The 12292-nt window shown below is 44.2% G+C and overlaps 1 protein-coding gene across 3 annotated transcripts in view; it reads left to right on the top strand.

Annotated features, from left to right (window-relative positions):
* LOC117210094 (Krueppel-like factor 6) overlaps window positions 1-11733 on the top strand; it is a 284673-nt gene extending 272940 nt beyond the window's left edge. For 2 of the 3 annotated variants that reach the window (XM_033452754.1, XM_033452755.1), the window contains 2 exons: window positions 2647-2858; window positions 11382-11554. In XM_033452754.1, coding sequence (XP_033308645.1) covers window positions 2647-2858; window positions 11382-11554 — 385 coding nt within the window. Of the gene's footprint in view, window positions 1-2646; window positions 2859-11381 lie in introns of all 3 variants that reach the window. The other variant, XM_033452753.1, reaches the window with a different exon arrangement.
* Window positions 11734-12292: the final 559 nt, after the last annotated feature.

Raw genomic sequence — 12292 nt, 5'->3', positions numbered from 1 at the left:
TCTACGTTGATATAATAAATAATTCCCAATTTTCTTTCAATCTAAAAATCCAATTTCAAATCTCAGAAAAGTCCCGAGCTATGTTTACGGTTTGTATAATATTTACGTTGTGTGAATAAATACCGCAAGTATAAAATATCCGACGCGGCTTAAAAATAATATCCCACTATGTATCGTCCATGAAATTACGCGATCGTTCTAGGTGCGAAACCATCAGAAACACCTCATAGCTGTGTTTGAAAGAATAAAGCCATAAACGCAGGTCGAGGTCGTGAAAATCGGAAAATCGTGCGAGAGGGTTTTGTTCTCCGGCAGCGGGAGGATTGTCGGGATAGAAGCGAGTCGGATTATCGCGAGTAGAAGCAGATTTATGCCAGTTTAAACAGCGAGCTGCGGGTCTGGTTTACGGCACGAAGCGTGCGAGGCCAGGCTTCGTCCCGATGAAATATGGTCTGGCCAGGGATGCGTCAGTGGTACCACTGGTGCCGTTTTATCCAGTTAACGTGAAACGCGAATTCCACATGGTTTCGAGGATAGAAACGCGTCAACGTAAATTCTTCACACGTGGACTAGTACCGATTCTGAAATACGATCGCTTGATACTAGAAATATCAGACCAGCTTTCAAAAAGATCAATTTGTAATTTTTCATAGAAATTTTATAGATACATTTCCGCATCGATGTTAAAGTTTCGAGAACGGTATCGTTTCACTGTCTTGAGCAAGTTGCTTGATCAGATCAAATAAAATTGTGAGGTACTTTAAATTATCTTTTTAACAGTTAGCCGCGACGATCGATTAGGCGAGACAATTGACCGTAAGTACGAATTTGGCTGCGAAACAAGTTTCGCCGGGTGTCGACTCGCAAGATTGATCGATTCGACACGCCTCGCTTCTTTTTAGTAGCTGGAGACGAGTTTGAACAGCCGGTGCAGAAGAATCTTTTAGTAGATGATCGTTGGTGATCTTGAATCGATAAGAAGAGGTGATTCCAGAGTCGTAGAACGATTATCATTGCTTAACGAGAAAATCTACAGCAATTAGCCTGTTTCTACAGTTCTAATTTATCTCGTATTTATTTAGTTTTCATTTGTTCCTGTTTACAATGAGAATATACATATTTATCATATGAAAACAATTAAGGTTTACAAGCAAATAGAAAGAAAATAATTACAAAAGTTATAGTTCCCGAATAAACTTGACAGGAGCGTTACGTATCATTTCGCTACTTTTAAAATGAACGCATGGAAGTTTCAATGTGCTTTTATGATTAGTTACTCGATGATCTAAGTGCTTTAAAATTATAATAAACTACCGCGTAAATTGCGAGCCGATTGCAAACGATAATGGAATATCAACGTTTACCCCCATTGGCCACGGTATAATGGACAAATAATTCATGAATATGCATGGGAATGGAGTGCAAAATGGACCACGTTTCGACGAAGGGGCTTGTGATTTATGAATGCATTTAAAGTGTACGCGCCACTACAGGCTTACGTACGATATCAAGGCTTTGAAAAGAAACTTAATAAAGAGACTTGATACAATTACGTAACTATCGCTGCGATTACTACTTGAACCATATTCGCAACGAAACCTACTTAAAAGTTTTCGTTTAAAGAATTCTATCGAATCAAAATTCCTTCTATTAATTCATATTTCAACTTCACGTTTCCCTACCTATACAGCGAAGAATTAGGATTTAAACATTTTCGCCTTCGTTATCTTCGAATTCTCACGAAAGTTACTGGTTACTGGAAAGTTACTATCTGGTCATCCATCGATAACAACCGATTATTACATACTTCGAAATCTATGAATCCGTTATGGAAAATCACAGGTCGTCACTCGAGCACTTGAGAAAATATATGTGGCTGATTGACAGCTCTTTTAATACGACCGTGTAACTCGTACATCCCGTTAAAAGATCTGCGACCAACCGTTCTGTTGCTCTGTGTACGCTTCCATGTAATCGCGCAGATTAACGTAATGACCGTCGCTTCTTTCCCTCCTCCACACCAGCGGCCACAGCTCGTGGTGTTATTCATAAGGCAAATTCTTTTTCTCTAATGTGTGTACACCGACGTATTTGTTCCGTGATCGTTTCACGTCGCAAGCAATTTCACTCGTTCTTCGTTCGAACCGGTCATAACGCATCGGAACACATCGATCAATGAATAATGCATACCAAAAACTTTCTGTATAAATCCATGGTGAATGCGGCCGGATCTGTCGGAATCTCCCCGTCGACGAACGAGAAATAAAGTACGATGGTTGGTCGATAGTCGTACGCAGGTAAGATAAAATAACGATGAAGACGTCTTATCCATATCTGAATTGAAATCACGGCGGGCGACTGTTCCTCGAATTTCTTGTCGCCCTTTCGCTCGTCGTAATCAGCGTCGCTGCGGGAATCGGACATAGTTCGGTGAATCGAACAACGATACGCTGCTAAAAGGTGGTCATGCGCTGTCAAACTCGGTTTCGATTGTTTCGCATGTTGCGTAATTGGCCAGGATTATTTTTACGAAAGAATCTTTTCGTTTCTTCTTCTTCTTCTTCTTCTTTCGAAAGGCACTTGTTTTATCGAATTAAATCAAAGTTGATCGTAAATATATCTGAAGGTGTCTGTTTGAAATTTCAGGGTGTTTCACAAGCGTCCCGCGCTCGCGAGTGGGTTAGGAATCGGCGGCAGAGTAAACGCCGGTGTTGGAGGAAACGGCGGTAGTTTAGCGGTGGACAACGAATGCGGCGACGCGTTGAAGAGACGCAAAGTTCACCGATGCGACGTAGCGGGCTGCGACAAAGTGTACACGAAGAGTTCTCACCTGAAAGCTCACAAGAGAACTCACACCGGTAAGTGTAAATATTAAATTAATACCTTCGCTTAAGTTGATGCAACTACTTTACTTAATTACTTTACTTAATTTAGCTTAAATCCAAATAGATTCGAAGCTAGTTTTATTTTTACCCATTTTTATTGTTCGGTACTTCGATCGAGCCCTATGCGCTTGATTGCCTGGCGATGATTCACGCACGCTAGTCATAACGATCACGGACGTAGAACGCGAGTTTCGTCATCCTCAGCTCCGGTCCTTCTTTTCTCTCACCGCGAGGGATCACGCCGGTTCATAGGTGACGTTACCGTTTCAAGGTGACGGCGCAAGGTGTGCTCACAATTACGAGAAGAAACCGAGCGAGCGGCCCGTAACACTTTGAACAGGCGGCCGACGAACAGAGGCTAATTGCTGGGACAATATTCCCGTGAATGGCTCGTTGTGATTCCACGCGGTCGCGTTTCTTTGCGCTTTCGTTGCGTTGCACAAAACTCCGTGGTCTGATATTCCCTGCGATCCGACGCAAATGGTAAAAGGAAATTCTCCTTTTTGTTCGCCGCAATTCTGACCTCGCTTTAACGTGCTCCCTTAGTCATTAGCCGATCTTCCCACGTTAACTCCACCGGGGGCAGTGTTATTAACAAATAAAATAGCGAGATTCGTCCCGATATAATACTTAACTCTAACATATAGCCGATGGTTAAACGGCCTGTCGCATTGGATGGGTCAACGAGCCGCGACCGCGAGCCATTACTCATGGACCGCCTTTGATTCTCAGTCGAGATACTCGAACGGAAAAGCGCGGCAAACAGAAGTCGCGTTGGTCACGAGGATACACGTGACCGGCCGCGCGATTTCAGGAATTTTTATCGATACTCTATGCGGGAGAAGGATTCGGTAGCTTGGCTGTTTGCTCACGCTGCTGTTTGCGACGCTCGCCGAATGCCAAGCATATTCGTCCCATAGAGTGGGTTTTTCAAGCGACCAATTGGAAGTCTACGAAGAAGAGGGTCAGGGGTCTTCGACATTCGCACGGCGAATCGTATGGCCTGGTGCCGCTTAGAAATTCGATAGTACGGCCAAAGTGACTACACGCTGAATACTATCCATCGAGTATGCATTTTTAGACGCGGCCCCCGCGTTTCGTTGGTACAGTCATAGCCGGCCATTTATTATCGCCTCGCGAGAACCTGGAAGAGGTCACACACCGTTCGTTTCTCGGTCTATACACATCGCGGCGGCCACAACCACACATGTGTGTACACAACGTCGAAGGAGCCGCGGCTTGAAGAATTTCCGGTGGATAGGTACCTTCGTGAAGGCATTGCCGCCGTCTACAGAGTGCAGAGGCGGCGGGGAGAGGGCGTGGTCGTGAGAACCAGGATCTTTTGTCTGGTCCATGGTTCAACCAAGACGGTGTAACCGCGGTGCTCAACCTGGCCCGAACGGTCGCGGCCGTGGGATTCTCATGCGAAAAATTATAATTCCGCCGCGTTTCTCTACCATGGATGTTAGTTTTAGAGACATAATGGGACGTGAGATTTCCCTTCCTTCTTCCGTTTGCTTTTAACTTTCCAACAATATGCTTCTGCTCCGTTCTACATATAGTTAACGACAAGAAAAAGAAAGTGACAAAATACAGTACGAATTGGTGTGCGAATTATGGGCCTTAGACAGTGACAACGAAGACGATGTTAAATGTTAAATTTCATTTAAATGTCAGAGCCGGGAACGTTTGTAGTACGTCGTATAGCCACGCTTGCTGTAATAATTGTTTCAGCGATTGTGCAGCACGGTCGTAGAAACGTGGACCGGCATGTCTATCCATCATTCTAACACCGCGATATTATGCAGCCATCGAGATATCTTTACGATGGCGGATATACTGGCACTCTGGATGTGGGAAATGCCAATTCATTGATTACTGTAATTTCTACCATTCCACGGCATAAATCGTTCTACCGCGGATCGTGCTCGCGGCGAAACGGTCGCTCCGTCTGCTCCTCCAAGTGTTGGAATTTGTCTCGTATGAATAACCTATTGTTCCAAAAGGTCGGCGGAAAACGGGGTTATCAGAGGCGCCGTGGCAGTTTTGTTAAATAATTTTACACGCGGTTTATCGTCTGGTGAACTCGCGATAACTATGCTGGTCGTATGGTATGAAGGTAAAAGTAGATGAACGATGAAAAAAGTTCAGGAATTCAAGGGTACTCGGAAATTGGAGGTTTTTTTTATCACAGAACGAGCACCGAGTGATCGATAACATTTGGTTTTAAAATGCACAGTTTGCAGCGCATAAATCTTTCATTTATTAACGCGATTTCTCTGAAGTTAAAATCAGAATGAAATTCCGAAACTTCCATTTTTTGCTACTGACAATTCGAATCGTTGGTTGTCGAGCGCCATCGTTCCGAAATCGATCGGCTCCCACAACCAACAAGCCGAAAAACAGCGAATCGAAGCCAGCTAACCATGATTGATGATTCTCACGGCTCGAACAGTAGAATTTGCATCGAATTTATATCGTGCCGCTCGCAAACTGTATAATGGAGTAATAGCGGGCCGCTGCTACCGCTTTCGATATCGTGTATCTTCCCGAACACACGCCACGAACATCGGAAGTTACATTGTGCGGCCAGGGGAGGCGAAATATTACGAGGATACGGTAAATGCCGGCTACGGTTCTCCATAATAGCGCTGCCGCTTTCACGATGCGCTGATCGACGTGAAGCACACCCGCAGCCAGCGCTAATAAATACTTAATCCCTAGATTATCCAAAATCGCTCGATTCGTACGATACGATCGTACTTAGTCCATGAATGGCGTACGTAAAAGAACGAGGCGACACGAGAATCGCTAGATGAAACAGCGTGACTTTTGGTAAACAATGGGAGTTTCGGCAAAATCTCGTGTATTAATTAAGGCGTATTAGCCTCGGTATAAACTAGACAACGAGCTCTTCGTGTATCGAAGGAAAACACTGATTTCTCGTCCCTTCGTGGACTCAAGGTATATCAGACCTACCATTAACAATGTACTTATGCATCACTGTTCGGGACTACGATTACCTTTGCGGAGCACAACTTCCTTGCGAGCATGATCTCCGTATTCTCGTTATCTCGAAGCCGCCGTTTCGAACATGGTTTTAAACTAAATTCCTTTTTTTTTTCTTTACTTCAATCGGCCATGGTCGGTGGATTTCGGGCCGTTCCGCCACGGGTAATTTGCCACGATTATCGGTATCGCGGTGATTATCGTTGCGATCGTAACTTGGATCTCTCTTTTTTTCCGCTCCTTTCAGAAAAGGAAGAAATACGTTGGCGTTATAGCTGGTGGTTATTCAAGAATCAACGATGATATGCCTCATCGTGAGAAAGAATGAAATTACTAAATAAATTGGTTGTGTAAACAAAGTGGGTAACAGTAAATGCTAAACCATACGACTCGGAATGAACATGTTTCCAATGCAGCTACCCATACGAAGAAGGTAGCAGAACGGTTTCTCAGTGGGTAACGCGTTAAAATTCATTAGTTTCCTCGGTGTGTGTCTTTCCTATCGGGTGCAACATTAATTGAAGTAACCGGTGATCAAAGGTATATACGGTTCGAGGTTTATTCTCAGGAAGGCCTATTTCTCGAATCGAGCGAGGCAAACACAATTAAAGCTGTTCCCAGCGGAGACACGCTCACAAATATTGCTGTTAGGCAGTCGGCGATTATTTAATTCCCTTCAAAACCGGCTAAGTCTCGGGAATCCTGAACTCGCCGCAACGTTAATGGTGGCCCGTTGATGAATCGGCTTCGGCGCGGTTAATTGAAGCTTCTCGAGTAACGCACGAGCATCCCACTGTTATATTTTATTAAAGCACGATAACGGCGTAAATAATGAATGGCGCGTAATGACCGCGATTAAATTGAATCGCGCGTCCGCGAGTTATTACATCGCTGCAGTATTTCTTGCCGCTAACGAGTGTTGTTATTTACAAGAAGCCCGTACACCGCGGGAGTAGCTGGAGGGCGCATTAGGCGGACACCACGCAGAGTTGACAGCGCAGCGTCTACCTTTCTGTATCTACAACACCACCACTACCAAGTTTCGTTCTTTCTTTCTTTCTCTCGCTTCTCCTCCTCTCATTTCTCCCCTTCTTTCCCCTTACATTACTTGTCAGCTCGATGCTCGTTACCGACACGCATCGCGACGCTTCGTCCCGCTGCTTTCTCACCGGACACTCGATGTAATAATTATGGGGGCAAAAAAATAGAATACTTTGAGATATAGGATTGTGAGAAGACAGGATGATGGGAGTTAATTAGGAGACCTTGGAAATTCAATTCTAAGACTACCGGAGCGGTCACGATTACGTCGTGGCCGTCGTGGGTAATGACGAGGACGTCGAGGAATGGCGATTTATGCTTTCGAGGGAAATTGCGGACTTAATCAAAATTGATACGTCTCGAACAATCACGCGATCTCTTTTACGCCTTCGAAAGCATTCATCATTCGTAGTCGATGCACAGGGAGTTTACTCGTCTGAAGAACAGGGCAACATTCATTCATCTTTACAGCACTTGTCGCCCATATAATTACATATTACGGAACTGTTCCGAACAGACGGGGAACGCGTTACCGCGCGAATCTTGGCGAGATGCTGATAATTGCCAGAGATACATACATCCGAGCTGGTTTCTTAATCATCCCTCCGGGAGATTCTCAAACGATAATGGGAAGCACTCTCTCTCCACGTTCGAGGATCGAACGGACGAAATATCGTTGTCCCTCGTGTCATCAACACGACAGATTCGACTCGCGATGTTTTACGAGTTAAGAGCCTCGATCTTCGTAAAATATCGCCATCGATTGTACTCGTTGTCCTTTTCTTCTCCTCGACCTATCCATACGAGACGACGAGCTTCTTCCTCGTCTTATAAATAACATAAAGCGATTCGCGCGTTGAAGCAAAACTGAATATGCGTTCAAGTTGTATTTTACCTTGCCAGCTTCGAATAAATTTCCGACGATGAATAATTATCGTCTTTCTCTTTGCTTTACAAGATAGAAAACTCGCGATCAATGTTGAACACATAGTACTTGTTCGTACGATGTTCTTCTTTACCGTTTAGTCCGTAACTCCACTCCGCTTTGACAGAATGAGGAGAAAAAAGTAGCCAGCGGCAAGTTGTCGTTTAACGATTCCGTTAAGTAGAAGCCTCGCAAGACGTTGAATAAGAAGTTCTGTTAAAAACTCACTGTCGTCATAAAAATCCTGTTATATCTTCGAATAAAGAACGCGAACAATGGAGAAGCGTTTCGTTGATGGACGAATTTATCTGGAATTAAGACGTCTATTTGTTCCATTGGTACCGCGGGGCATAACAACGGGGAAGAACCGTAAATGCCAACACGATTTTTGGATTGTCGGATTTAAAAGACCATCCGAAGATATACGCTCGTAAACTCATTAAGAATAATTCCTCGTTAAAAGGGGAGCTGCTATACTCTCTCTTTTTACGTTGAATTATTAAGCTATAATATGAATCGTGTTGCAGGAAGAAGTCGCGATATGGTTAAAAGTACCGCGAAGGGTACCACGTTTAATTACGCCGTGTCGTTTTTAATTAGCGTTTATCGTTGACCCACTTGCCGAGGTTGTTCAATAAGCCGGATCGAAGTGATTCTCCTTTCTCGTAATCGATAATTTTCACTTTAATAAATGACGTTAATTTAATCGAAGATTTCTCACGAGATCACGACCTTCTTTTCTCTCTCCTTCTTTTCCATTAGCCGGATTAGACCGCGTTTCGCAATTCAATTTCGATTCACAGACGTTAATTCTTGCGATATTTTACGTAAACGGACATGATACCGTTCCAATTAACGTTAAAGCGGCTATTAAATTGGAAAAAGGTATGGTTCGTTTTCCTCGAGCTCGTTATACCGAGCGTTGTTCCAGTACGGAGAAAGAGAATAAGAGAGGAGATCTTCTTCTTCTGGTGAGCGGACGAAACGAAAAGAAGAAAAAAGGAAAAAGTTCGACACGCATCGCGTTGGCTTAATATAACATGGGATTTATACGTGCCGCGACATCAGAGTGACGTTACAAATGAGTGGCTAAGTTCGCTGTTGCGGTTAATTAATGGAGCCGGACGGTATAACGCGGCGTTAATCTATGGTGCAATAAACGTAACGCTGCCTACGTAAAAATCCAATCAAAATGCATTAATAACAGGAAAATTAATGCCTTCTTGGCGGCGTGTTTGCGCCGGTGCTTGCACATTGGCCGATATTGCGTGCATATGCACGTCTCATGGCGTACGTGTTCGTGCCGCTCGTAAATGGACTAATTACTCGCAATTACGTAACGGTCGAGAGCACGGCTTTTTTCCTCGTCATTAGTTCCTCGTATTCCCAGCGAATTACATAATAATATTCAGTCAATGGGCGTTGAAACGTTAAAACGACCGATTTAGATATCTACCATCGTTTCGTTTCAAACGATCGGTCCGCTCGCGCTTGTCGCGCCACGAATCGGTTCTCCGCTTCTTTTTGATCGTACATGGAGCAATAACTCTCGGAAAGCACAGCCTGTTTGAACGTCCATGTGCTACATCCGTGTTGCTGGGCTCTTTCGTATCATCCTATCGATCGTTTAAAAACCCATCTAATAAATTACCAACAGCCTACGCTGTAATATATCGAAAGATGATCTCCCGTGCATAATCTATGATAATATTCATTCAGTTATCAAAGAAATCATGACACATTTGATGTTGTAATTAACCGAGTAACGAGCGAGTTTCGAACAAACCTGGAGCATTCGAGCTTGGACCGAGCCACCGATGTCCGATAATCGTGTCCCTGACTTATTCGAGTATCGATCTACGGCAATTCCAGCACGACGAAAAACGCGTAATCGTCTATGTGGAACGAGAAAATCGCGTGGTGAAGGTGGCTGGTCCGAGTCTGTAAAAGAGATCGAGGATCCAACGGTGACACGCGCGAATATATCGATCAAACGATGGTGCTGTGTACTTTTCACGAGATAGAAGCTCGCGATGGAACATCGCCGTTCCGTCGTCCCCCATTATCCACGTCCACTCTCGCGGTTTAATGGGATCGGGAACTGGCTGCCTGATCGCACCGTTCGATTTTCTCCGGCTCGTCCTCGTCTCCGGTCTCTCGAACGACGGAACTTGATAGCGATTGCGTCATCGAGTTGTGACCAGGCTGTTTCTACATCTAGACGGCTCGACGACGGCTACGTTTTTAGACCCTAAACCCTCTTACTCTCGTTTTCTGCCCGTTTCGTCTCTCTCTCTTTCTCCTTCTCCCCGTTCCCACCTCTGGCGAACACGCCGTCTACATCTCCTTCTCGCTCCCTTTCTTCGGCAAATCGTGCAGAACACCGGACTGAGAAATACGCTCGGTGACTTGCATACAATAGAAGAGAGTGATGGGCAGTTTTCTGAGGGATCCGGAGTCGTTGCAACGCGCGACAGCTGTCACGACGTCCTTACCGAAGAGAAAGAGAGAGAGAGAGAGAGAGAGAGGCTCGGCTCGATAAGAGTCAAGAATAAACCTGCGGGCACACCGTGACGCGAGTCACCTCGGGTAAACGCTCGGAAATGTACCTGTATCGACGTATACTCGCAAATACCGAGGCGATATTGCCGTGTGCATCGATGCTTATCAAGCGCGCCAAACTTCGATCGAGTATTTTACGCCGACGAAAAACGGAGCGACGTTGGCTTTCGGAAATAATCGAAGGGAAATCGAACGACAGGAAATCGAGGTTAATTTTGGTCGTAAATTTATCGCGGCATATGCTGCTTTCTGTGGGATATTCGAACGATTTGTCAGGGCATTTTCAATTTTAACGCCATGTAAATTTATCGTATCGCTTTTGTAACTTGCTGCTGGCTCGTTCGATATTTCGAATCGACGATACTTTGTTCGGAAACGAAGCCCCTGAAGAATCATTAGAAGCCAGTCAGGTGCATAAAGGCTGGCAAATGACCGGCACCACTTTTCAATTATATCTTTTGATCGTAAATTTGAAAACGCATAAAACGTATCCCTATAAATTGCCCAAGGACGTGGACTTTCGTTCGCATAAGAAAATAAGTGGCTGTACTAAGAAGATTATGAAAGGAATCGGGCATACGTGTGCATACGCATCGGGCCGTAAATCTAAAGCGAATCCAGCACGAGGTTTTATGTTTCACCACGTTTACGCTTCTCATTACGTTTCAACGCAAATTACGCAACAATGCGGAACGATCCTACCATCTCGTTGGTTTCTTTTTTTCACGCGATTACACCGATACAACTTGCTGATCAATTCTCCATTGGCTTCTATCGTTTCGAATGCAACGATCCCCTTGTAACTTTGAACTTGGTAAATTGCAGCAAACAAACGACGTTAATCGACGAAAGTTTTTATAGCAAACTGAAATCTTAACTCTATTAAGTATTAACTAAACATCAAGCTCTTACCCTATGTTTGGAGCAAAGGTTTATAAAGATTCACTGATTTGTTGCAGGCGAAAAACCGTACCAGTGCACATGGGAGGGTTGCACGTGGAAATTCGCTCGTTCTGACGAATTAACACGGCATTACCGCAAGCATACGGGCCAGAAGCCGTTCAAGTGCCATCTTTGTCAGCGATCGTTTTCGCGGAGCGATCATTTATCGCTTCACATGAAAAGGCACTGATAAAGAGGACCATCTAGCCGTTGGAGGAAAGATAGAGCAGATCGAAGAAGGGGTAGAGACCGTTTTGTCTCGGGAAACCGGGACACGAATCGTGATCGTGGACGACGACGATGATTCTTTTTTTTTTTTTTACATTCGGGACCTGAAGAGCCTCGCATCGTTGCTCGAATCGTTTTCAACGAGAACGTGAAGAGTCGGAGGCGGAAACTAGGAGAAAAAAATGAAGAAGCAAACGAATCGTTCATTAGGTTTAGAGGTTTAACCCATTTGCATCCAAGCGCGGAATAATCCGCGTTCTGCGACTGTCTTCTATCACCCAGCGCGGATTATTACGCAATGTCTTCTATCAGTCGCTAAATATTCTTCAGATATGAGAGATCATGTTCGACCTGTTTGTCAGCCTATATCAGTTTATTGTATTGACCATTTTAAAGAATTCCACGAGAAATAATAAGATTTAATTTCTTTTTTTTTTTAAATAAATAATTTTTTCTTTTTTTCTCTGTTATAAAGAATGTAAGGTGCGATGTTTACGAAGCAACATTGTCTACCAATCGTTTTAAATTTCCGATAAACTATGAAGAATTTGGATGTCATTCACTGCACCTACGACCGACCGCGCGTGGTGATAGGGACCAGTCCTCTTAAGTAGGGCCATGATGCAAATGGGTTAATCTAATGGAAGTATCATTGCAATTATTGGTGAATAATCGTGCGACGAGCCTGCTAGCAATCGTG

The sequence above is a fragment of the Bombus bifarius genome, unplaced genomic scaffold, assembly GCF_011952205.1.
Source record: "Bombus bifarius isolate JDL3187 unplaced genomic scaffold, Bbif_JDL3187 scf7180000008199, whole genome shotgun sequence".
In the NCBI taxonomy this organism is placed as follows: Eukaryota; Metazoa; Arthropoda; class Insecta; order Hymenoptera; family Apidae; genus Bombus; species Bombus bifarius.
This window is presented reverse-complemented; position numbering and strand designations above follow the sequence as displayed.